Source organism: Mustela lutreola, chromosome 3 (assembly GCF_030435805.1).
Source record: "Mustela lutreola isolate mMusLut2 chromosome 3, mMusLut2.pri, whole genome shotgun sequence".
Classification (NCBI taxonomy): domain Eukaryota; kingdom Metazoa; phylum Chordata; class Mammalia; order Carnivora; family Mustelidae; genus Mustela; species Mustela lutreola.
The window spans coordinates 29,894,576-29,918,433 of record NC_081292.1 but is presented as its reverse complement, the minus strand read 5'-3'; the positions used below and the strand labels follow the sequence as shown (position 1 = coordinate 29,918,433).

The window sequence follows — 23,858 nt, the reverse complement described above, 5'->3', positions numbered from 1 at the left end:
AAATTACAGTAGTTCTTACATTCTAATATGTTCACTCATTCAGGGCTTTACTGGGAAAGAGGAAAAAATTTTGAAGAGGATAGTAAGTCCCAGCTGTGAATCACGTGCCAAGATATTCAGTGACTTTTTTTTTTTTTTTCTGTTAAAGACACAGATAATAAAAATAAGAAACCAAGTGTTAGCTACTTGGGAGTATTTCTTAAAAAAAAAAAAAATCTAGGATTTCCCATTTTGAAAATAGGTGCATTACCATTTCAAATTATCTGAGAGAATGAAGGGATTTAAGAAGTTTTTAGCAGTTCTCAAATGTGTCTGCCATGTGGTCCAATTCAGGTAGAAGCTGTCACTGGTCTCTGGTAAAGAAGTTAAATTTACTCCTTTTTAGGGACTGTTCTCATTGAATCCCATAACTCTTTTGGTGTTAACATAGCAATTTTAAGATGAAATTATATGAAGCTAAATTGTAGTTATTACTTTTAATGTCCTCACTTAGCAAAACAAAAAGTTGGCAACTTAAATTGGCTCCTTTACCTTTTTCCTGGAAGTTTTACTGGGTCATAAAGCCCCAATTCAGTGAGCATTGATCTAATGGAGCTTCTGCCTTTCCACAAATAATTATTGAGTCTCTGGGGACAGATCATGAACATGACACACAGATGTTGAATGGAGCTTGGAGTCTAGTGATAGACACAAATGATGATATGTAATGATTATAACACAGTGGGAAAAGTGCTTTTAGAGAGAAGGAATACTGGAACATATGAGCAGGACACCTAACACCGATTGTGGGAAGTCAGGCAAAGATCTCTCTAGCAAAGAAATAAAAAATATGAAGTATATGATGTTGGCTTTGTGAGGAAAATACCTTTTTCAAGGTATCTAGGTACTTGGAAAAGCAAACCAAAGAGTTACTTTATGATCATAGAATCAGAGCAAAGATCTATTAATTACAATCTGTTGATCTTTGATGAAATAATCACATCCCAGCCAATATAACAGCTCTTAGCGGGCAGACACTTATTTCTCTAGAGATGGGACAGTGGGATACATTTTTAGGTTAAGAAGTGATATTCTCTTTCTCTGTCTGTCTCTCTGAGAGTGAAACTTGCCTCCGCCTCCTCCAGACCCTGAATTACTGTCTCAGGGAGAGAGTGAGGGGAGAAAACTGGGAAGTCAGGAACCTCATCCCTTTGGTTTTGGTTTTCAAAACTCATCAGAGAGGATATACGTAGCTGCCTCTGGAAAAATCCCAAGACAATGCTTGGGGAATCAAGCGCTGAAGTGTATGGGTACTTCTCTTGAGACTGAAATATTGCTTTCATGGGGTTGGGGAATGGAGGCAGGAGTGATAAGGAAGATGAGCCTCAAGAGGAGCTATAAAATTCAAGTTTAGAGGCTCCCAGGGAGAGAAGCCTTATTGTCTAGTCAGGGTGTCACGGAGATGAGAGCACTCAGAACAAATAAAAGATTGGAGGGTATGCCGAAGGAGGGAACCTCAAATTCCCATGTGATCCAGAAGTAGTTAGGAGAGCCACAGGACCTGGAGGCGTTTGTGGAGAGACAGAAGGGCTGCAGTGCTAACTGGGGGGCCAGGTGGGCTTCCCAACGTCTTGAGACTACATAAGCATGAGTGATACAAAATTGGTATGGCTGTACTGGGTGATAAGTTATCAAAGTACTTTGCATTCACTGATAAATAGCCGTTTACCCAGAATCACCTCCCCACCCCCCCCACCCCCCGCCAACTAAAGAACAATGCCTGGGATAGCAGAGAAGGCTCCAGGATGCTGCATAAGCAGTAAACCAGTGTCTGCATCCTTTCTGATTAGTGTCTTAGTTATCTATTATTGTATAACACTTCATTCCAAAAACTGGCAGCTTAAAGCAATAATAAACATTTGTTATCTCACACGGTTTCTGTGGGGCAGGAATTTAGCAACAGCTTAGTTGAGCTGTTCTGGCTAAACATATATCATTGGTCTGAAGTCACAATGTCAGCTGGGCCTCAAGTCTTGACTGGGGATGGAGGACCAATCTCAGATGTGCCACTCACACGGCTTGCAAGTTGCAGGACACCTCAGTTCCTCACTACGTGGATCTCTGCAAAACTGCATGATTGTCTTCCTGACATGGGAGCTTTCTTCCTCAGAATGAGTGATCTAAGAGAGAGCAAGGCAGAAGGCACATTGTCTCTCATGACAGCCTCAAAAGTTGCACTTCATCATTTCTGAAATATCTTGTTGATAACACAGGTCACCCCTATTCAATGTGGGAGAGATGATAGAGGGCGTGCTCTCTAGACGGTTCTAAATATCACTTTCACACAAGTCAGAGTAGCCTTGAAAAAGAAGAAGGCAGCAAAGCAAGGGCAAATTCCAACCTGAGATTAAGATGTCTTCAAGATAACTCAATTAGAAATGGAGTTTTCTAAAAATGCAAATTTTGGTTTTGCACCCCTGAATTTATGCATTGAGATTCATAGCTTCTGTGTCCTATGTAACTAGTTGTTCCTTGAAAATTACTACCAAAGTTTTGTTCACCAATACTCTTCTGTTGCTTTAATTCTTTCTTTAAAAGGTACAATCCTTCAAGAACTTTGCTATTCAAGGAATCTGGGAAGCACTCTGTCATCTCCCATTAGCTACTGCTTTCATTACATCACTCATTCTGGCAGCCCAGGATATGGAGCACCTGTAATATCCTTTCTAGAAGGGCATATATGTACCACAGCAAATGTTAATTAGGACTGCCTTGGCATTCGGTAGGGAGAAGTACAGGTTGACAATGAAGGCCTTTGGATTTATGCACCACTCATACTTCAGACTTGTAATCATTCTTCTGTTTTTTTTTTTTTTTTTTTTTTGAGGAAAGTGTTAACAAAATTTGGCCTTGAATAAGTTTATTAACAGGCATTCATCAATGATAGTATGGTAGCTATCCAGTGAATTGTCATGGGACATTGTGAGCATAGTATCTTTGGAATTTTCTAGTACTTCGTGGAAATCTTGAGTTACAGAATTTTAGAAATGCTGCCATTTTTCAGAGTTAACTGTTATTCTTGGAAAGATGTTTAAAAATTCTAAATTACTTCTATATACTTGGAATCTGACTGCAAAAAGAAAAAAATATGAAATCCTAGGTAATTTATCAATGGTAGTAGCATTAATTCCCTTCCCAAGAAAAGAATAATTCCTGATTAGTGTCTCATAAAAAATAAGCAAATTTTCAAGTCTCTGTGGGTTATCTATAATCTACCATGTCTTTTCTTCAGTATAAAGCAACCACTGCTGAGCTATTAATCATATACTAGAAGAAGACATTCTGGGAAGCTGAAATAAAATTTCCATATGCCTAATAGCTGTGTTAAATAGCTTCGCAGTCTAACTAGTATTTCAGATCTACTTCTCAACAAAAATGGAAGATTACACCCAGAATGGAATAATAATAACAACGCTACTGTGGCAGATAGGGAGGTGCATCTTTAGAATCTCCCTTCAAGAACGAACTTGCTATTCAACTGCAAGGAGTAAAAGGTGGCTGACAGCTTCCAGCTCTTAAAGGCTTCAAAATTCATCTCAGCTTCTGAGCTGGGGCCACGCTCTTCCAGGAAGCCCCCGCACTATGACTGAACATGTGGGGATCCTAGCGCGTGCCACTTCTACCCAGTGTAGGACTCCTCTAAAAGGTAATCTTTGCTCAGGAGCTTTACTCATTGAATTGGCTAATACTTTCCCAGATCTAAATCATAGCATGAGGTGCTTTCTGTCCAATCCAGCTTCATACTCTCTTTTCTTTCAAAGCATCAAATATGCATCATGGTCTGAAAGCTTTCCCCATTCAAGCTTTCCCTTCCCAGGATACCAAAATGACAAAGCTATTTTTTTTTTTTTTTACTAAGATCCTACCCTAAAGGAGTATATCATAGTGTGTTTGGGGAAGTTATTCAACCTTTCTGAACTGTTCCTTCATCTGCAAAGTGGGGTGGTTGTTTGAAGTAATCTACAAAGTGCAATTTGTAAAGTGCCAAGTACACAGTAAGTACTCAATAACTGTATTTAATACTGAGTATTATTATACCACATACCAGACTCTATGAGAGAAATTCTGTGTTTATTACTTGTAATCCTTGTTATAATCAGCAAGTATTAATATGTTCATTTGACATATAAGGAAACAAGGATTTAATGAAGTTAAAATAACTTGCTCAAATTGGTTAATTACACAGCTAGATTGAGCAACCTCGGGTTAAAACACAGCAAGTTCCTCAGAAGGGAGCAATGTACATGTATGTTGGCATATACTCCATTGCTGTTACCTTGGAATGTAATGAAACTCATACCTACATACATGGTATGTACAGTTTATAATTAATACAAGTGACTTTAGGGACTATTTCATAATTGTTAAGTCTGTACACTTAATTCCACTACATATATGACACTACAATCTGTCCAGGGGCATCTAAGAGTAAGCATTTGTCTAAAAGCTTAGAAGAGCAATATACAACATCACTGTCACTCTCTGATAAGTACCTGTCAGTTATTCTCATAGAATGGCTCTCAGTCTGGGTTTGTCTGACTTTTCTCAAGATTAGATTGAGGTTATTTTTAATATTCCATAATTTTGCTATTGCTAGAAAAACTGCATCAATTGAAATCATTTCCCCCCCGCCGACTGTTTTGGTTCCCATCCCACCCACAGAAATGCTCAAGCTCATTATTAAAAGATGAAAAAGAATCTGCAATGGCAGAAGGAAGTTAAAATACTATATCGCTCAGAAAACTTCTAGTGAGGTGGCAGTAATCTGAACTGAGTGGCAGCTTTGGTAGCACACTTCCATTGTTCCTTAACTCTCAGTTTTAAGATAAAGAACCATGATGAGACCTTGCACCTGTTAGAATGGTTAAACCCAAAAAGACAAGAAATAAAAAAAGTTGGCAAGGATGTGAAGAAAAAGGAACTCTTGTACATTGCTGGTGGGAATGTAATTGGTGTAGGCACTGTAGAAAACAGTATGGAGATTCCTCAAAAATATTATATAATTACCATATAATGCAGTAATTCCACTACTGGGTATTTATCCCCAAGACAGAGAAGACACTAATTCAAAAATATAGTTGCAGCCCTATGTTTGCTGCAGCATTATTTTACAATAGCCAAAGTATGGAAGAAACCCAAGTGTCCACCCATAGACAAATGGATAAAGAAGATGTGGTGTATATGTACAATGGAATATTACTAAGCCATAAAAAAACGAGATCTTGCCATTCACAACAACATAGATGCCGTGTGACTCACTTATACGTGGAATCTAAGAAACAAAGGAAAAAGGAAACAAAGAAAAAGATAGACGCTTAAATATGGAGAATAAACAAATGGGTGACTACCAAAGAGGAGGTGGGTAGGGGGATGGGTGAAATAGAGAAAGGGGATTAAGAATACACTGCTTATGAGGAGCACTGCATAGTGTACAGAATTGGTGAATCATTGTATTGTACACCTGAAACTAATACAACAATATATTAATTATACTTTATTTAAAAAAATAATGTTAGAGCTGCCTGCGTGACTCAGCTGGTTAAGCGTCTGCCTTTGGCTCAGGTCATGATCTTAGGGTCTAGGGACTGAGCCCTGCATTGGGATCCCTCCTCAGTGGGGAGTCTGCTTCTCCCTCTGCCCCTTATCCTGCTTATGCCCTCTCTCTCAAATAAATTACATCTTAAAGTAAAAGAATTTTAACTACAATTTTAAAAAATTGTTACATATGCTAAAAAAAAATTGAGATTGTGGTCTTTCTGCAGGTGTGAGATAGAGATGGATGAGGTTGGTAAACTGGGAAGGCAGTTTTCTTAGTGGAATTCTGCTGGGAAACCAGTCTTTTTCCCAAACAAATCCATAGGGTTGACTTAGTAAGCCTTCCTATGTTCAAAAAAGCATGATTTATAACCTGAAAGATATGACCTGAAAAGACTTTGTGTCCAGTGTTGCTATTGGCATGTCAGTGAGTTCTAGCCAAGAGTGGTCAGCATGACCGTAGAAAGAAAAAGAAGGCGAGTAAAGGAAATGAACTTGTGGCCTGATGGGCAGGGTAAGATACATCAGAACTGCAGGTCTGAATGAACAACTTAAGCCACCTATGGCTAGAGTGATGCTATCAAACCATAGAAGAGAGTTTGTAGAAAAATGAAAATTATATTTGTAACAGAATAGCATGTACTTAGAAAAAAATGTGTAAGTTAATATTCAGTATATATATTTTTAAAGATTCTATTCATTTTTTGAATGAGTGAGAGAGAGAGAACATGAACGGGGTTGGGGTTGGACAGAGGGAGAGGGAGAAACAGACTCCCTGCCAGGAAATTTTATGGAGCAGGGAGTCCTACTCAGGGCTGGTTGTAGGGCTCTATCCCAGGCCCCAGAGATCACAGTCTGAGGTGAAGGCAGATGCTTAAGTGACTGAGCCACCCAAGTGCCCCAATATTCAGTATATTTTTGTGTGAGCTTACCCATAATGAAATTTATTTATTGTGAATACTTTTTTGAACATTTTTCAAGTAAAGAATTCAGTTATAGTTCCATTGCAGAAAATGGAGTCTATCTAGATAGGCTCCAGAAACCATCAGGTCACTATAATAGCTCACAGAGACTCCTGGGTGTTTGGTACACAAAAAGGATTATTTACAAAAATACATTTTTGCACAAGGACTGCTACATATGCAAAGATGTATATGTGTATGAGAACAGAATATGCACTTTGGGGAAATTAAATATCATTTGAAAAAGTGTACTTTTAAGTATGGTTATAAATCTTAAAAAGAAACAGCTCTAATTTATTGCTCATGTGGGAGAAATTCTGGGTGTACTCCTTCTGGATGTACTTTCCTTTTCACTGTTAAAACTATGGCACAGAGGGGTAATTATCAGTTTGTGAATTCTACTGTGAAAGGACCAAAGTGATCTCACTGGATATGTTTCCCAGAGACTCTCCTTTGCTTTCTAAAATAATATAATTGGATGTGAAATGAACTGCTGGCACATTTTACAACATATATTGAAAATGATGGTAAAGTTGGAAATACTAGAAGTGCCTAAATGCTACAGTTGTGCCAGCAAAGGGGGTACAGGCTCTTGTGTTTGGAGGGTGGGACATATTAAATTACATAATCTTTTAGAAATGTAATAAAAAGTGTTCAGGAAGGTTCCTAAAACAACTCCGTGTTAATCTGGCTTTTGGTAAATAAAACTCTAAGGAAAACTTCCTTCCAAATGTGAATGTGTCACAGTGAAAATCTGTTGACATGGAATGAAGATGAAATAAGTAATATTTTCCCTTAAATACAAAGGCTATGATTCATTAATTAGAAACAATAACATGACTTAAAAGCTATAGTAAATTTTATATGAGACTTGTAGTGAGACCAATTTACTCTCATGGATAATTGTCACAGTAAACAAAGGTTATAAACTGTGCTACTGAATATTTTAATTCAGTATGATTAAGACAGAACAAAGCAAACAGCAGGTTCTAAATAATGATGACGATGCTGGATATTGCAAAATCAATTCAAATGGTATTATGTTGTCTTGTTAAATGATGTCTATTTTATAAATGTCATAAGGTTTATTACATCTAAAAAGTTGCTTTAGTCTTTTATAATGTCTGAAGATATTAACTGAAGTAAGTAAACTTTGACCATAAAAGAGAAGCACTCCACAGGGCTTCAAAGACCAATATGGCTTGATAAATAAAGCTCATCCCACCTTAAAGATAATGTAGGCTCATTCAAAGTTATTCCTTTCTGATTCCTGTTCATTCTGATGTATTATCATTCAAACTATTCAAACACAGCAAAAAAACCCTGAAAATAACAAGATAGTGTCACATTAAAAAAAAAGTATGTCATAGACCACATTCATATGCTTTTTTCATTGTTTTACTGAGTTCATTAAATGAGATAGTTATTTCCCATGACATCTAACATGGCATAATCTAATATTTGGCTACTTAGATAATTTCTTGATATTTGTCACCAATACTGGGCAGTATTCAATAAGAGAAACTGGATTAATATTTTTTATTAACATATAATGTATTATTTGCCCCAGGGGTACAGGTCTGTGAATCATCAGGCTTACACATCTCACAGCACTCCCCGTCCCATACCCTCCCCAATGTGGATTAAATATTTTTAACACACTTTAATGAAAACTTCTTTTTCAAAGTAGTAAGAGGGTGAGAGATAAAATTTTGAAAATTTTCTATAAAAGAAGATTTATAGAAAGTATGATTGATGTTTATGTTCTCAGGTTATTGTTTTATCTATAGAAGACATTTCTTTCTTTATTTACATTTATAATTACATTATAAAATGTTAAAGAAGAATAAAGAAGTTTTGTCAGTGACATACCAGTTTTTTCCTGGCCTGAGGAGGGCAAGTTTTATTAGACAACTGTAGTGTTACAATATGTAAACACACAGTCACTTTCCCCACTTCAGAGATTACTATTGGCAAAAAAACTTTCCCTTAAATATATTTTTCTGTAAATATCTCATCTTTTATCTATGACTTGAACAGCTTATGTCCTGTGTATGTATTTTCCATCTTTGTTACCTACTAGTGGCAAGAACTCGAACAAACCATTTACTTATGGTCCTCAGACTGGGAAACATATACAAAGTCCATTAGATTTTCACAGTATGGGCATTACCCCGTTAATGGATTGCAGTTAGTGTTTTTATAAAAAAAAAGAAATTGAATCAATTTGAATAGAGAATATAGAGGATAAACACATGGTAAGCCTAGGGTTTTTTTTTTTTTTTTCAGTTTTTTACATACGTGTGCATACTGTGTGATGTAAAATATATTCCTTCATATGGGTTACAGGCAAAATAAAAAGTTTGAAAAATATAGTTTTAATGATTCATAAATACCTTCTAAGTCAAAAATGAAATCATTCTAGTTTCCATCTCAGAAATTCTGAAAATGACTTCCTTTAACATACTGTCATATGGTTTACTGCCTGAAAGACACTAGCAGCTAGTTCCAAGGATATTTAGTTGAAATGACTAGAGAATATTTACTCCCTTAATTAGTTATAACTGATAATATCCATTTTAAGTATTGAAAAGGCACCTTGTTGGGCTTCACCCCCTCAAAAAATTCAACAAAATGTTAGGCATAAACAATTTAGTACAATTATTAATTTCTACATGTATGTCACAGATCATATGCCAATACTGTGTTAAGGGGCTGGGAAAGGTAAAATGAATTGGTATGATCCCAAAGTCACTATGTTTACAATTTTTAGGAAAACATTAGCTATAAAAAAGAGAATATCCTACCCACAACCAAGGCGTAGAGTTCAAATGTACACTACTATGAAATATTATCCTAATAATCACTAACACAAGTTGTTGTTTTTTGAGTATCTAATTCTAATTCACTAATTTTTTGAATATCTAATTTTAATTCACACATTCAACATCTACTGTATGCCAGGTGTTTTTCTAGGTTGGCTGTTCCAAGGTTAAAATGACAAAGTCCATACTCTCAAGGAGTTTATATAACAATGAAAAATACAGAAAATAAGTAAACAAAAAAAAATCAAACTGATAAGTGTAATAATGATGTAAAAGGCATTAACTAGGATCCACTTGTTATTGGAAAGGCCTCCCTATAAGTAGATAGTAGTTTTAAATAAAATTGAGATATAAAAGACAAAAAGAAGACAGCCACTTAAAGATAATGGAAAGGAACGTTTCAGGAAAGGGAGTAAGGGGCAAGTGCCACCCAAGGCAGATAGGAGTTTGGAATGTTTGAGGAATAGGAAGTAGGCCAGAATAGCTGGGATCTAGTGAGGAAAGAATGGTCGATGAGGTAAGAGATGTCGGAGAGAGTCACGCTGAGTAGAGCCCTGTTAACTGTGGTAAAGTGTTTTGAATATATATTTATTGCCTAGGGGAGTCATGTGAAAGCCACAGGCAAAGGAATTCTGTAGTCTAATTTTTTTTTTTTTTTAAGACAGTGGGGCTGCTGTATAGAAAATAGATTTTACACAGCAAGAATGAAACTAACAGGGTTAAGAGGCTATTACAGTCAGGTGAGAGATGGTTGTGGCTTAGACTGAAGTAGTAGCAGTGGAGATACAAATAGATTTGGGGGAAAATTTAGGAAGTGCAGTACAGAATATGCTGACAGACCACATACAGGAGGTGTGCAATCAACAATACTTCCTAGAATTTTAGTTTGTGCAACTAGGTGGACAGTTTCATCAATTGCAGTGGGGAAGGTCAAATTTGGGGGGAGAATCCAGAGTTCTGTTTGGGATATGTTAACTTAGAGATGCATATTAACTATCTAAGTGAATACGTCAAGAAACCAGAACTGGGCCTCAGGGGAGAATTTGGGAGTCATCGGCATATAATTGGTATTTATAGCCAAAGGACTGGTACCTCCATGCACTGTCTCTCCTAATCTCAATAACAACTCGGAGGAATTTTTCTTTTTATAAGAATATAACTAGTTTCTTTTTATGTATGACCAACTCTGATGCTCAGAGACAGACATTCTGAAAAGTCAACCAGCTACTAAATACTGGTGCCTGGATTCAAATCCATCTGATAGAGTTCTTGCTTATTCTACTGTTTTACTGAAGCATTGGGATATGTGAATTTCTGAGTGAAGAGTTTTTAATTTTTTGAACGAAGAGGCTCTACAAGGTCTGTTAAGTTTGGAGAGAAATGGACCTCATTCAGAATCTACTTCAACTTTCTAAGTTCAATAGTCTTTCCTATCCTTATGTAACTTCTGGCAGATGTTATTGATATTTCCTTTTTTTTTTTTTTCTTTTAGTTCTACTCCCTTGGTTTGTGGGATACATCTCTCTTTTTTCCCTTCTATTCTGACGGCCTCTTCTTCAGTGTCCTTTAACTATACAGAGTGTGATGTAAGGATTTTTAGCCAACTTTCCTCACTTTACATATTCTCCCTTTACAATTTTATGTTTCCTTGGTTTTAAATACCAAATATATAAGTATGAAGTTAAATTTCTTTTCTTCTACTCCAGACATTTCTCCCTAGGTCTAGTAGATTAAGTCTAATGGTTCCTGAAAGCAATGAGCTTGGTGGGAAAGGAGGCTCCCCCCGTGACGTTCCGGAGGAGGAGAGAAGTGCAGGGGCTGGGACGGTCCCAGTTGTACATTTATTCCGTATTTCATTCATTCATTTATTTATAAGGAGTTACATATTGGCTGGTCTTAGGAGTTTTCAAATGCACAGCGGCAGACTCTAGATCTAGCGATCCAGGTGGCAAGAAGACAGTCCTGGGAACATTAAGACGACCTCGGCCACACAAACATCATGTGCAAAGGCAGAATCCCGCTTAGCTCCTCAAAGAGCTTTTATAAAAGTTTTTGGAGTGTTTCAGTTTAGACGAACATCAAAAGAAAACGGAGAGCAAACCCCGTTAAGGAAGGAGGAAAGCTGGGGGCAAATAAAGAGTTGGAGCAGAACGTTACGTTGCGGCAGTGCACGAAGAAAACAAAGTGTTAATAAAGAGGTGGGAAGAGAACGAATACGCCTGTATAGAAAAAGAAGAAAAACCGAGGAAAAAGGAAACATTTGCTTAAAAAAAAAACCTGTAAAAGTCACCTCAAAGCACGCCGGCTCCACCTCCCAGCGCTAAGCCACCGCGTCCTTAGAGTCCCCGAACGCCGCAGTCCACCCAGCTCGCCCCGCCCCTTTCCCCAACAGCCCCCACCGCAGAGCCCTGTGCACGTGCGCAGCGATTCCCACCCCCTCCGCTTTCTCGACCAATGAGAGGTGGCGTCGTAATTCGCCACCACCCGGTCGTAGGTCACGTGACGGTGTCTCCCCGCCCTCTCATTTCCCTGCCTCCAGGTTCGGAGAAGATGGCGAAGGTCTCAGAGCTTTACGATGTCACTTGGGAAGGTAACTGCGGGCCGGGCGGGCGTGGAAAGACCAAAAGCCCTGGGAAGCGGTTCGGCAGTATCTGCTGCCCGTGGAGACGTGGATTCTCCCGTCTGTCATAGACGCTGGAGCTCTCTCTGGACGGGCCGCGCCGAGGTGGTGGCCAAGCTGGAGGGTGAGGCTGACCCCTTCCTTGGCCCAGCCTCCGACTGGAGTCTGCGGTGTTCCCCACCGCCGGTGCTCATCGATAGACTGACTGACTTATGTACCTCTGCGCCCGTACGGTGGCCCGGGGCAGCTTCCATTGTAAGGCGGGAGGGCTGTCGCGCATTTCGTGTGCCTGTCGGGCCGCGAAGAGGAGGCGGGATAGTCGCCTTCTGAAGCTTCCCTGCAGCCAGGAAATACAGGGCCTGTAAGGCCTTTTATTAAGTGTTCCGTAAAGGTTACAACAACTCTGTGCAGTAAAGGGCTGTGAAAGATCCATAAAAAAAATCTGAGTTTTCTACGTGCCACTTTATATTTCGTTCTCTCTGCAGACCTGGGTCTCCGAATGCTCGTCTTCAGTCGCTGCCCCACTCCCCTTCAAAACCCACATGGACTCCTAACGCAACTTTCTTCTCATTTTCTGACAGTAATTCCTTTTCCGAAAGGGAAAACAACTGGTTATCTCGGGCGTATGCTCAAGTGGGATGGACTTCTTTTTCCATCCTACTTTAATCTAAGGTGGAGTGTGTTCTTTAAATCTGGAAGCAGCCAAACTTTGATCCAATTCTATAAGAGACTTTTCTCTTAAAAACTTCAATAGGAAGCATGGTTAAGAGAAGAGGCTTGAGTTTCTCTAAGGCATGAAAGTTGTATAATTGAAATTTCTATTCCCATCATTTAACATTAGATTTTAACAGCTTATTTGTTTAGTGAATGCCTTCTTCAGATAAACAGTGACATAGTAACATGTGGGCTGAAAGTTATATTGACCATTTAATGGTGAATGTATCTATCCAGTATTACAAAATTGCAAACATATGGAAAAAGGGAAAATTCCTTTATACTTGAACTGAATTCAGTAATTTATTATTGGTTTTGTGGCCTCCAGCTCACTGTGAACAATATTTCTACCTGTATTTGGCAAATTCATTATATTAAAAGTATTAACTGCTTAGAGCTAGATGTTGGGTATATTAAATTAAGTAACACACAGTCCTCTTAAGAGTTCACAGTCTAATGGAGAGGACAGACCTGTAAAAATACATATTTTTAAAAGGCTTGTGTCAGGATATATGGTTAAGCTAGATGGTAGACATGTGGCTATTACTTGTAACGCTTTTTAAAAACTGATTCAAATATTTCTTATTTTTTAAAAGTGTTAGTTTGCAGGTATGTTCAATATAGGTTTCTTGGATGATAGGAACAAGTAGGTGTGTATCATATCTACCAGAAGACAAGGTGATTTAAGTAGGTAACTTGGACCTTACCCTGTGATGATTCTAAGGAAAATGGATTTAGAATAAGAAATACTAACTACTTCACAGGTATGACTGAACAAAAGAGAAAGCATGTTAAAGGGCTTTTAAACAATTAAGTGCTTTATGAAAAAGATGATCCAGCTCCTGCCCAGGCCCCAGTTTTATCTTAACTATTACTCTTAACTATTATCTTAACCATTACTCTTAACTTACTCTGAACTGGCTATGCTGGCTTTTGTTGAATTCCCTAAATGTGTTCTACCCTTCTTTGTTTTAGGGCTGGACAGATGCTATTTCTTCCACTAGGAGTGTTTTTCCTTTCTTACCCTACTCTTGCTCCCATAATATATTTATCAGAATTTCCTTCCAAGGTCCCATACTTGAGAGAGCCTTCCTTGAACACCCTATCCTATCCCTCAGCTAAAAGTTTGTAAAAAGAAAAAAAAAAAAAAAAAAGGCAACAAAATGTACCCCTGGCCCTTTAACTCTGTGTCCTCATACTATTGAAGTACTTATCCAGTTTGTTAAGTTTTAAAATTTTTTCTCCTAGAATGAACGGAGGGACCAGTTGTATCTTGTTCTTGCACTAGACATTTTGGAGTTGCTCATTCATTTTTTGTTGACTAAGTGAATTGTTAATGGCATTAATAATAAACATTAACAAATTCTCACAAAAAGATTATAAGCCATTTTTCTCATATTGGAAAAATTTCTATAGCATCTTAGGTAGATTTAGGTAGCTCACTTAATTCATCGGATATAGTTTGATTATTTGTAAAATGAAGGTTTCAGACCTTTTCAGGATCAGAGATCTATTTTAGGGGACTTTTAAAAAGTGTTCTAGATTTTTCTTTCAGAGACTTATAGTAACAAACTTATAGTAACAAATTTTTAGGATTTTAGAGGGTAGTAGAGGACTCTTAGAGATAACTATCTCTAAACTATTTGTTTAGACTTTCTTGGGAGGGCATGTCAGCTGGACCTGTGTCCTTCAGAATTCCATTGAATAGTTTCATGAATTAAGGTTGTGGAAATGACTTGTTCGATAAGTACTATAATTCTTGTGATAGGAAAGTTTATCACATTTATAAAAGACCCATATGGAAAATCTAACACTCTTTTAATCTTTTGGGCTCTATCAAAAAAGTAGAATATATGGTTTACTTATTCAACCAGTTGAAAATTAATGATGTTTATTAAAGAAGTTACTACTTAGGAGTTGGAGGTGGGAAGGCGAGTTGTAAGAAAGGTATATAGCCAAGTTTCTCAGAAATAGGATATTTGGCCAGGTTATAAATATGATGTCTAGCACAACGCCTGGCCTGTAATAGGTACTAAATGAATATTTGTTGTAAAAATAATTACAAAAAATACTTACTGTCTCTACTTTATTCAGTCCTTCAAACATAATTTGTTTTCCATGCCCTCTCATTCGAGTAGTTTCTAGGGAGACCTAATGTCAGGTATAATGGATGTGGGGTTTGTTTGTTTGTTTGTTTGTTTTTTTATACACCTACAGTATGTTTGTTTTTGCAGATCACGCCATGAAACCTTCTTTCCTTGGTTTCATATAATATTATGACTCTTCTCTTCTTTTTCAGACCTTTCCTTTGTGAGTTCTCTATATCCATTTGCTCCTTGATTTTTAGTGTCTCTAAAGGTTCTTTTCTTAGCACTCTACTTAATGTGTTATTGGTGGTTATTAAACCTGAGATCAGTAGAATTCTGACTGATGGAGGGACAAGTTTTGTGTGGTCTTTGAATTCCCTGAAAATGTATGTAAAATTGAGTATACATAAACATGCACATATTTCTGGGAAAAGAAGGTTCAAAGGTTTCATCAAATTCAAAGAGTCTAAAATTCAAGGGTTAAATGCCTTCTGTGGGTGATCTCATTCACACTTAGCTTTACCTGTTCCAGTTCTTGAGCATACAGTGCTAAACAAAACAGTGCAGGATCTCAAATCTCATGGAACATACCCTGAGATTTCATTTCTAAGCTAAAGATTCATACTTTATATGTTTTGTGTATATGTTTTGTGAAGGTAATTTTTTTAAGGTAAGAGATAAGTTGGCACCTTGCTAGCCTAATTTGGGTTCAGCATATGGGCAAAGGAGGCAATGTAATGGATAAGATCTGTAAAACACTAAATAATTTATATTCCAGAGGCACTAATTCCTCTTTTAAAATAATCTGTGAGGTTGGGGCACCTGTTGATTAAGCGTCTCACTCCTGGATATGATCTCAGGGCCCTGCGATCAAGCCTTGGGTCACCGTCTGTGCTCAGTGCAGAGTCCGTTTGGGTTTCTGTCTCTAACTCCCTCTTCCTCTCCCTTCTAAGATTCTCTCTCTCTCTCTCTCTGTCAAATAAATAAATAAATATTTAAAAGAAAATTATCTGCCAGGTTGAAAGTGAATGTGGATTTAACACTGTAAATGAACCATGGTATAGGGGCTAGAGTTTGAGTTTTGAGAACTCATGCTGTGGATCTAAAGATAACATATGTTGTGATATGATAAGAGGTGTATATTTGTTTTTTTGTCCCCAGTTCCTGTCACAGAGCTCCAAAACACTTGAAATTTCCTGAATGATAGAGTTGATAGGAACAGCTTCTTTTTTTAAAAGATTTTTATTGATTTATTTGACAGAGAAAGATCACAAGTAGGCAGAGAAACAGGCAGAGAGAGGAGGAAGCAGGCTCCCTACTGAGCAGAGAGCCTGATGCGGGGCTCGATCCCAGGACCCTGGGATCATGACCTGAGCCAAAGGCAGAGACTTTAACCCACTGAGCCACCCAGGTGCCCCAGGAACAGATTTTTTTACATGTAATCTTTTTTCTCGGTTTCCAGCACAAGAACCTTTAAGACCTTTGGAGTTTCTAGAACAAGGGTATATTTTTGTCTGCTAATGAAACTATTGGTAGCTGCTTGCTTCAGGTTGGGGGCATCATCCAAAAGACCAAGGCAAGACTGAAACTTTTTAGTCTTATCCCTTGACTTCCTGGGAGGGGAGATCATCTGGAAATCAGTCATGCCAGTGGAATGAAACCCACATAAAGCCCCTTAAGCTATGGCGTTTGGAGAGCTTCCAGGTTGGTAAGCACATCAAGGTACTGGGATGGAGGACTTGCTTAAAGAGCATGAAAGTTCCTCTGCTTCCTTCCCTCTTGCCCCCTTCACTTTGCCCCATGTACTTTCTCCATTTGGCTATTCCTGAGTTTTATTTTTTATAATAAACCTATGATAATAAGTGAAGCACTTATCTGAGTTCCTTGAGGCATTCTTGGAAACCTAAGGAGGAGGGGTTGTGAGAACCCCAGACTATTTTTTTTTTTTTTTTAAGATTTTATGTATTTATTTGAGGGAGAGGGAGATCATAGAGGGAGAGAGGGAAGCTGACTTAAAGCCGAGCAGAGAGCCTGATGCAGGGCTTGATCAGGACCCTGAGATCATGTCCTGAGCCAAAGGCAGATGCTTAACCAACTCAGCCACCCAGGCTCCCTGAAGCCCAGATTTTATAGCCAATTGGTCAGAAATGTTGGTGGCCCTGACTTTTGATTGCTATCTAAAGTAGGGGCAGTTTTGTGCGACTGAGCCCTTAACCTGTGGGGTATGAATGACCTACTTTTATTTATTTATTTATTTATTTTTAAATTTTATTTTCAGCATAACAGTATTCATTATTTTTGCACCACATCCAGTGCTCCATGCAATCCGTGCCCTCTCTAATACCCACCACCTGGTACCCCAACCTCCCACCCCCTGCCCCTTCAAAACCCTCAGATTGTTTTTCAGAGTCCATAGTCTCTCATGGTTCACCTCCCCTTCCAACTTCCCCCAACTCCCTTCTCCTCTCTAACTCCCCATGTCCTTCATGCTATTTGTTATGCTCCACAAATAAGTGAAACCATATGATATTTGACTCTCTCTGCTTGACTTCTTTCACTCAGCATATTTATTTATTTTTATCTGTTCACTTTCTCTTCAGCCTGGTAAGAATCAGTTCAAGGTTATTTTCCGTGCAGAGTGAAAGTCAAGCTGATTTCTAGTTGTCAGTAGAAGGAATTAACTGTTAATTTGATTTTGTAAGACCATTTAGGATCTATTTTTGGTGGGTTTTTATTTTTTTGTTTGTTTTTTAGACTTTGAGTTATAGGGGCTCAGATAATGTCTATCAAAGTAACGAAAATCCTTTGTGGTGCTTTTATACTTAGTCTCCAGAGGCTTAGCATATTGTTTACTTAACTCCTGTACAACAACAATTTAACTGTTTAAATCTGTTCTATATCTGTGTCTGTAGAAGGAAGAAGTTGGTACTTCAGACAAGTAAATATGTTGGAATTTCAGAGATAGGAGTAAGAAAGCATATATATGATTGGTGAATTGGACAGTTCATTCTATTGTAACTATATGAAAAAGATCTTTTGTTTACTGGATTAGGTACTCTTTCTTTTTCCTCATTATTATTCCTACTGTTGTCAATATGCTGTGCATTAAAACTCCTCAGTTTCCTCTTGCTTTATAATATACAGAATTGTTCTTGTGACTCTTCTTTTTTCTAGCGCTTTTTACCTCTACATTTTTCTTTTCATTTATTATTATATAGAGAATTGAAAGATTTCCTTTGTTCTGAATCTTTTGCTGTTTATTTTCTTGCATGGTTGTGTATCTTTATACATTACATCTACTTTGGTAATGGTATTAAGGAAGTTTTGGAATGACTTCCCTTTCAGTGCCGATAGCCTAATATGATCCCCTGATGAAATTTTACATTCTGGAGTGAGTAGGAATTTCAGGAGTACTTTGGATTTTTGAGATTTCTGTGTATAATTGTGTGTGTGTGTGTGTGTGTGTGTGTGTGTATGTATGTATGTGTTTCCCCTGGGAAAATTATCCCTAGCTTTTATCAAGTTCAGAGAGTTGTCTGTAACTTCAAAAAGTTAAGATCCATAGCTGCTGAAAGGGTTAGAGAATCTTTGTAGGAGGCCATTCATCACTTTTATGTTTGTAACATTAGTTTTAATGTCTTTTTAATCTTCTAAAGGATCTGTTGCTCCCATTAAATTGATTTTCTGCTCTATGAATTTTGACATACCAAAGACCTATATTAGTGTGACTTTGTTTTCTCTACCTGATAAGTCGATTTCAACTTCATTATCAGTTTTTTGAGTTATCAAATATATATAATAACACTTTATTTTTTCAGAAATGCGAGATAAAATGAGAAAATGGAGAGAAGAAAACTCACGAAACAGTGAGCAAATTGTGGAAGTTGGAGAGGAATTAATTAATGAATATGCTTCTAAGCTTGGGGATGATAGTAAGTTCTTTTATTCTTGCTCTGTTCATGTTCTGTTTTGGTCTTTAGGTCTTTTTCTTTTTTTCAGATACCTTTTTATTATGTTTTTCCTGCTGTTTATATCAATCTATGATTTGTCTCTTCTTTTAAAAAAACTTCTCAGGATATCTAATGGTACATTATTTTGAGAAGGACTTCTAATTGCTGGTTGTAGTGAAGCAATCAAATAAGCATTTTTCTTTTAAAGTTCATAGCAATAGTTCTGACGTGGTCAAAATGTATTTCATAAAGAATTTTTTAGAAGAGCAATGGTATTAAATAATAGTAATTTTTTAACCTTATAAGGTATTAACATATTTTATATTACTAAAAACATATAAAGATGCTTTCTTAATCCTAGATATGCAATAAATCAATTTTCAGTTGCAAGTAATGTTCTCTAAGATATCAGAAACAAGAAGAATATCTAATTTCTGTTGGGAGGTTTTACATTAAATGCAGTTTTTTTTCTCTTTGTCTAGTTTGGATCATATATGAGCAAGTGATGATTGCAGCTCTAGATTATGGTCGAGATGACTTGGCATTGGTAGGTATTTAAACTAATTTTATTTTATTTTATTTTAAATTTGCTACATGAATTACAAGTAGCTAAGACTTAGTACATGGCTTATATTTGAATGTTCTTATAGGTCATTTTCATTGCTACCCTTAAGAGTAGGGGAGACTAACCAGGTACTTTGGGAGAGGGATTGTTCTTAAATCTTTTTAATAATCTTGGGAATTGAAGAATTTGAATTAGTTGGTGAAGGTTATTTAGTTAAGAGGTGAATTATGCTATTGTAGTGTTTAAAATAAGAACCAGATAGTTTAAAACAAGTTTATCTTTTGGGTTGTTGACATAACAAAGAGAGTCACTGACATGATGATTTGACTTATTTTTCAACTTTATGATGGCGTGAAAGTAATACACATTCAAGTAGAAACTATACTTTGAATTTTGGTCTTTTCCTAGGCTAATGATATAGGTGGTAGGATACTTTCTCATGATGCTGGACAGTGGCAGTGGGCTATACTTCCCAGTCAGCCATGAAAATCACAAGGGTAAACAACTGATAAACTTACTACCATTCTATACCTATACAGCCATTCTGTTTTTCACTTTCAGTACAATATTTAGTAAATTTATTATAAAATGGGCTTTGTGTTAGATGATTTTGCCCAACTATAGGCTATAATAAGTGTTCTGATCATGTGTAAGGGAAGCTAGGCTAAGCTATGCTGTTTGGTAGATTAGGTGTATTAAATGCATTTTTGGCTTTCAGTATTTTGAACTTACCATGGGTTTATTGGGATGTAACCGTGTCATAAGTGGAAGATCTATATATAATGTTAAATATTCTTTTGCAATGTTGTAAATATATCTCTTAAATTATTAGAAAATCCCAACGTGCAGAACATGACTTAAAATACTAATACTACTTTTAAAATAAAAGAATGATAATAGCTATATTTTTGAACACATGTGAAAGACCATTTATAAAAATGCTTTATATCATACTTTATTTAATCTTCACAGTTACTCCTTGATTTAGGCTTGATGCTATCATACTCATTTCATAAACCAAGAACTGGAGGTGTTGGTTTTTTTGTTCTATTGTTTTATAATCCTGAATTCTTAAGTACTACTTCATATTACTTCCTCATTTAAATCAAAAAGAAAGTACATGCAAACAGAAAATAGAAATAGCAGGAGAACATATGCATATCCGAATTAGCATTGATTTTTCCCAAGGTAATTATGTTATGTTGGCTATACATCTAATTTTGGTGGAGTTGCTAGTAATTAAAAAAAAAAAAAAATCTGTAAAACCTTTTAGATTACTTTCAGAACCTATGAAATTGTTTGTTTGTTTATCTATTTATTTATTTATATAAGCTGGGAAGGTTAAAAGGAGAGGGAGAGAGAAAATCTCAAGCATGCTCTATATTCAGTGTAGAGCCCAACCTGGGGCTCGATCCCATGACCCCGAGATCATGACCTGAGCTGAAATCAAGAGTTACGCTTAACCAACTTTGCCCTAAAATAGTCTTTTCCATATTCACAGAGGTGGCAGCTCACATCTTAATGGAAATACTGAGTTATTTTTTAAGTAAACAAATGCCATTTGATAAAGTAGGAGAATCAAATTATATAATACTGATAACCCAAGCAGGAGATCAAATAAAATGGTAGCTTTTTTGGTAACACAGATTTTTTTTTTTTTAAATGTTCAGAATTTCTACACGGCTTGATTGACCAAACAGTATGAGTTTCGTGTGATGTCAAAGAAATAAGCAAACATCATCTTCAGTTTTGACTAACTTGAATATTTTTCTTACTGTGGCAGATTTTTAGCAACATACTTGGAAGCTGTACTTCCAAGATCGTGTTATAACTTTATTACTAATTAATAGTATCTTCATTAGTGAAGGTTTTTTTTTTTTTTTTTTTTTTTTTTTGTCACTTATGCTTTTGGGCACTAGAATGGACCATTTTTATAATCCTTAACCTTTCTAGTGCTTCCAAGACTCTTAAAATCCTCATATGTTACTAAGAACATGGTTGGTGCTCAAAATATTTATTTATTGAAGTTGATGGGTGAATTATGGATATCTCCCAAAGGAGATTGGCACTCTATAAATTTGGTGTCTATGTTTTATGACCCCAAATCATGGTGTGTGTACTGACAAAATTACTGATTAATACATGACTTCAACAGGGCATACAGTGTTATAGTATTTGCGGGACTTGAGAGTACTGTCAAAGAGCTTAATTTTTATCAAGAGAATGCTTAGATAATAGAAACTAAAAGTCAGGAAATTATAAACGTTTAAGTTGGGCCTAATACATTATGGGAGCAATTGTGAAGGAGGAGTAATATGGCAGTATCTGAAGAGTTATTAGGGTATCCCATGATCAGCTTATTTTCCCAGTTAATATCATGATCAGTCTTGAGAACTAATTGTTGCTCCCATTGTAATTTCAGAGTTCTTCTTTTACCCCATTATTCATTACCAATTAATTTCACTTCATGTTAGAGAACGCTAATGAAATGATTTAAGAAGATATACTGAAGACTATATAGACCATTCCTTGTAACCCACTTAGTGTATGTAATGTGATCACTACTCCTTAAGTCTTTTTTACCAATTATTTTTACAGTTTTGTCTTCAGGAGTTGAGAAGACAGTTCCCTGGCAGTCACAGAGTCAAGAGACTAACTGGCATGAGATTTGAAGCCATGGAAAGGTAACTGAATCTTAGAAACAGTATAATCCCATTTAAAATAGCAAACATGGGGTCTAGATATAGGTCTTCCTACCCCCATGACAACATCATTAATTGTGTAAGACTTTTTGCTACTGAGCTTCGGAATAGTGCCAGAGTGCTTCTCAGCATAAATCTTGCCAATTACTTCCAATAAATAGGATTTGACATTGGAGCACAATTCATTTACTATCTCTGGCCTAGTGAAATGGGATCATGTTTTGCAGTAAGGGTTAGTTTTATATCCTCTTTCTAGGATTTATTAGTTGTTTATCTGGCACATTATTTAACTTATTTAAGCCTTTTAGCCTTATTCCTCTGCAAAATGAGAATATCACCAACTTATCAGGGTTGTTTTAGGAATTTGTAATGACATATGTGTGCTACCCTTTCAGGTATTCAAGGTATAGAAGTTACTTTTTTAAATGAGATATAATTGACATTGTATTAGTTTCAGGTATATGACATGATTTGATATCTCTGTATATTGTGAAATGATTATTACCACAGTAAGTTTAGTTGACATCCATCACCATACGTTGTTAAAATTTTTATTCTTATGAGAACTTTTAAGATTTATTCTTTTAGCAACTTTGAGGTACACAACACAGTATTGTTAACTATGGTAACTATGCTGTACCCATGACTTACTTTATAACTAGAAATTTGTACCTTTTGAGCACTGTTACCTGTTTTGCCCACCTCCGTCGCCCACCTCTGGCAGCCACTAATCTGTTTTCTGTATCTATGAGTTTATGTTCTTTTCCACATATGAGTGAGATCTTGTAGTATTTGTCTTTCTCTATTATATTTAGCATATGCCCTCAAGGGTTGTTGTCTTAAATGACAGAATTTTTTTCTCTTTTATGGCTGAATAATATTCCATTATATCAGACTACTTTATCTGCTTGTCTGTCAATGGGCACTTAGGTTGTTTCCATGTATTGGTTACTGCAAATAATGCTGCAATGAACATGAGCTTGGAAATACCTTTTCAGGATAGTGATTTTGTTTCTTTTGGTTAAATACCCAGAAGTGGAAATGTTGGATCCAATGGTCGTTCTATTTTGAATTTTTTAAGGGACCTCCATAGTGTCTATGCCAATTTACACTCCCATCAGCAATGCACAAGGGTTTTCTTTTCTCTGCATCCTTGCCAGCACTTATTATGTCTTGTCTTTTTGATAATAGCCATTCTATTATGTGTGAGGTAATAGCTCTTTGTGGTTTTTATTTTCGTTTCCCTGTTGATTACTGATGTTCACACCTTTTCATGTACCTGTTTGCCATCTGTATGTCTTCCGTGGAAGTGTCTGTTAAGTTCCTCTGCCTCTTTTTACTTAGATTTTTATTTATTTATTGCCATTGATTGTATGATATCTTTTATGTGTATTGGATATTTACCCTTTAGCAAATATTTGCAGTTATCAGATGATTTGCAAATATTTTTTCCAATTCCATAGGTTGTCTTTTCATTTTGTTGAATGTTTTCTTTGTTGTACAGAAGCTTTTTAGTTTGATATAGTCACAGTTCTTTATTTTTGCTCTTGTTAGCTTTTGCTCTTGGTGTCAAATCTAAAAAATCATCACTGAGATTAGCATCAGAGAGCTTACCACCTATGTTTTCTTCTAGGAGTTTTACTATTTCAGGTCTTAATGTTGATGTCTTTAATCCATTTTGAGTTGATTTTTTTTTTTTTTTTAAGATTTTATTTATTTATTTGACAGAGAGAGATCACAAGCAGGCAGAGAGGCAGGCAGAGAGAGAGGAGGAAGCAGGCTCCTTGCTGAGCAGAGAGCCCGATGCGGGCCTCGATCCCAGGACCCTGAGATCATGACCTGAGCCGAAGGCAGCGGCT

General features: G+C 36.6%; 1 protein-coding gene and 1 long non-coding RNA gene across 3 annotated transcripts in view; one reads left to right on the top strand and one right to left on the bottom strand.

Annotated features, from left to right (window-relative positions):
- Nucleotides 1-652: 652 nt before the first annotated feature.
- Nucleotides 653-11,717, bottom strand: LOC131828018 (uncharacterized). Its single transcript, XR_009352188.1, has 3 exons — nt 11,652-11,717; nt 7,762-7,859; nt 653-2,159 (listed from the first exon to the last, which is right to left on the bottom strand). It is a non-coding gene; the product is annotated as an uncharacterized LOC131828018 (long non-coding RNA).
- A 179-nt stretch (nt 11,718-11,896) lies between these two features.
- The window catches only part of EMC2 (ER membrane protein complex subunit 2), a 46,721-nt gene continuing 34,759 nt past the window's right edge, over nt 11,897-23,858 (top strand). For both annotated transcript variants that reach the window (XM_059165775.1, XM_059165774.1), the window contains exons 1-4: nt 11,897-11,951; nt 18,601-18,714; nt 19,215-19,279; nt 21,896-21,981. In XM_059165775.1, coding sequence (XP_059021758.1) covers nt 11,912-11,951; nt 18,601-18,714; nt 19,215-19,279; nt 21,896-21,981 — 305 coding nt within the window. In that variant the 5' untranslated portion in view covers nt 11,897-11,911. The remainder of the gene's footprint in view (nt 11,952-18,600; nt 18,715-19,214; nt 19,280-21,895; nt 21,982-23,858) is intronic.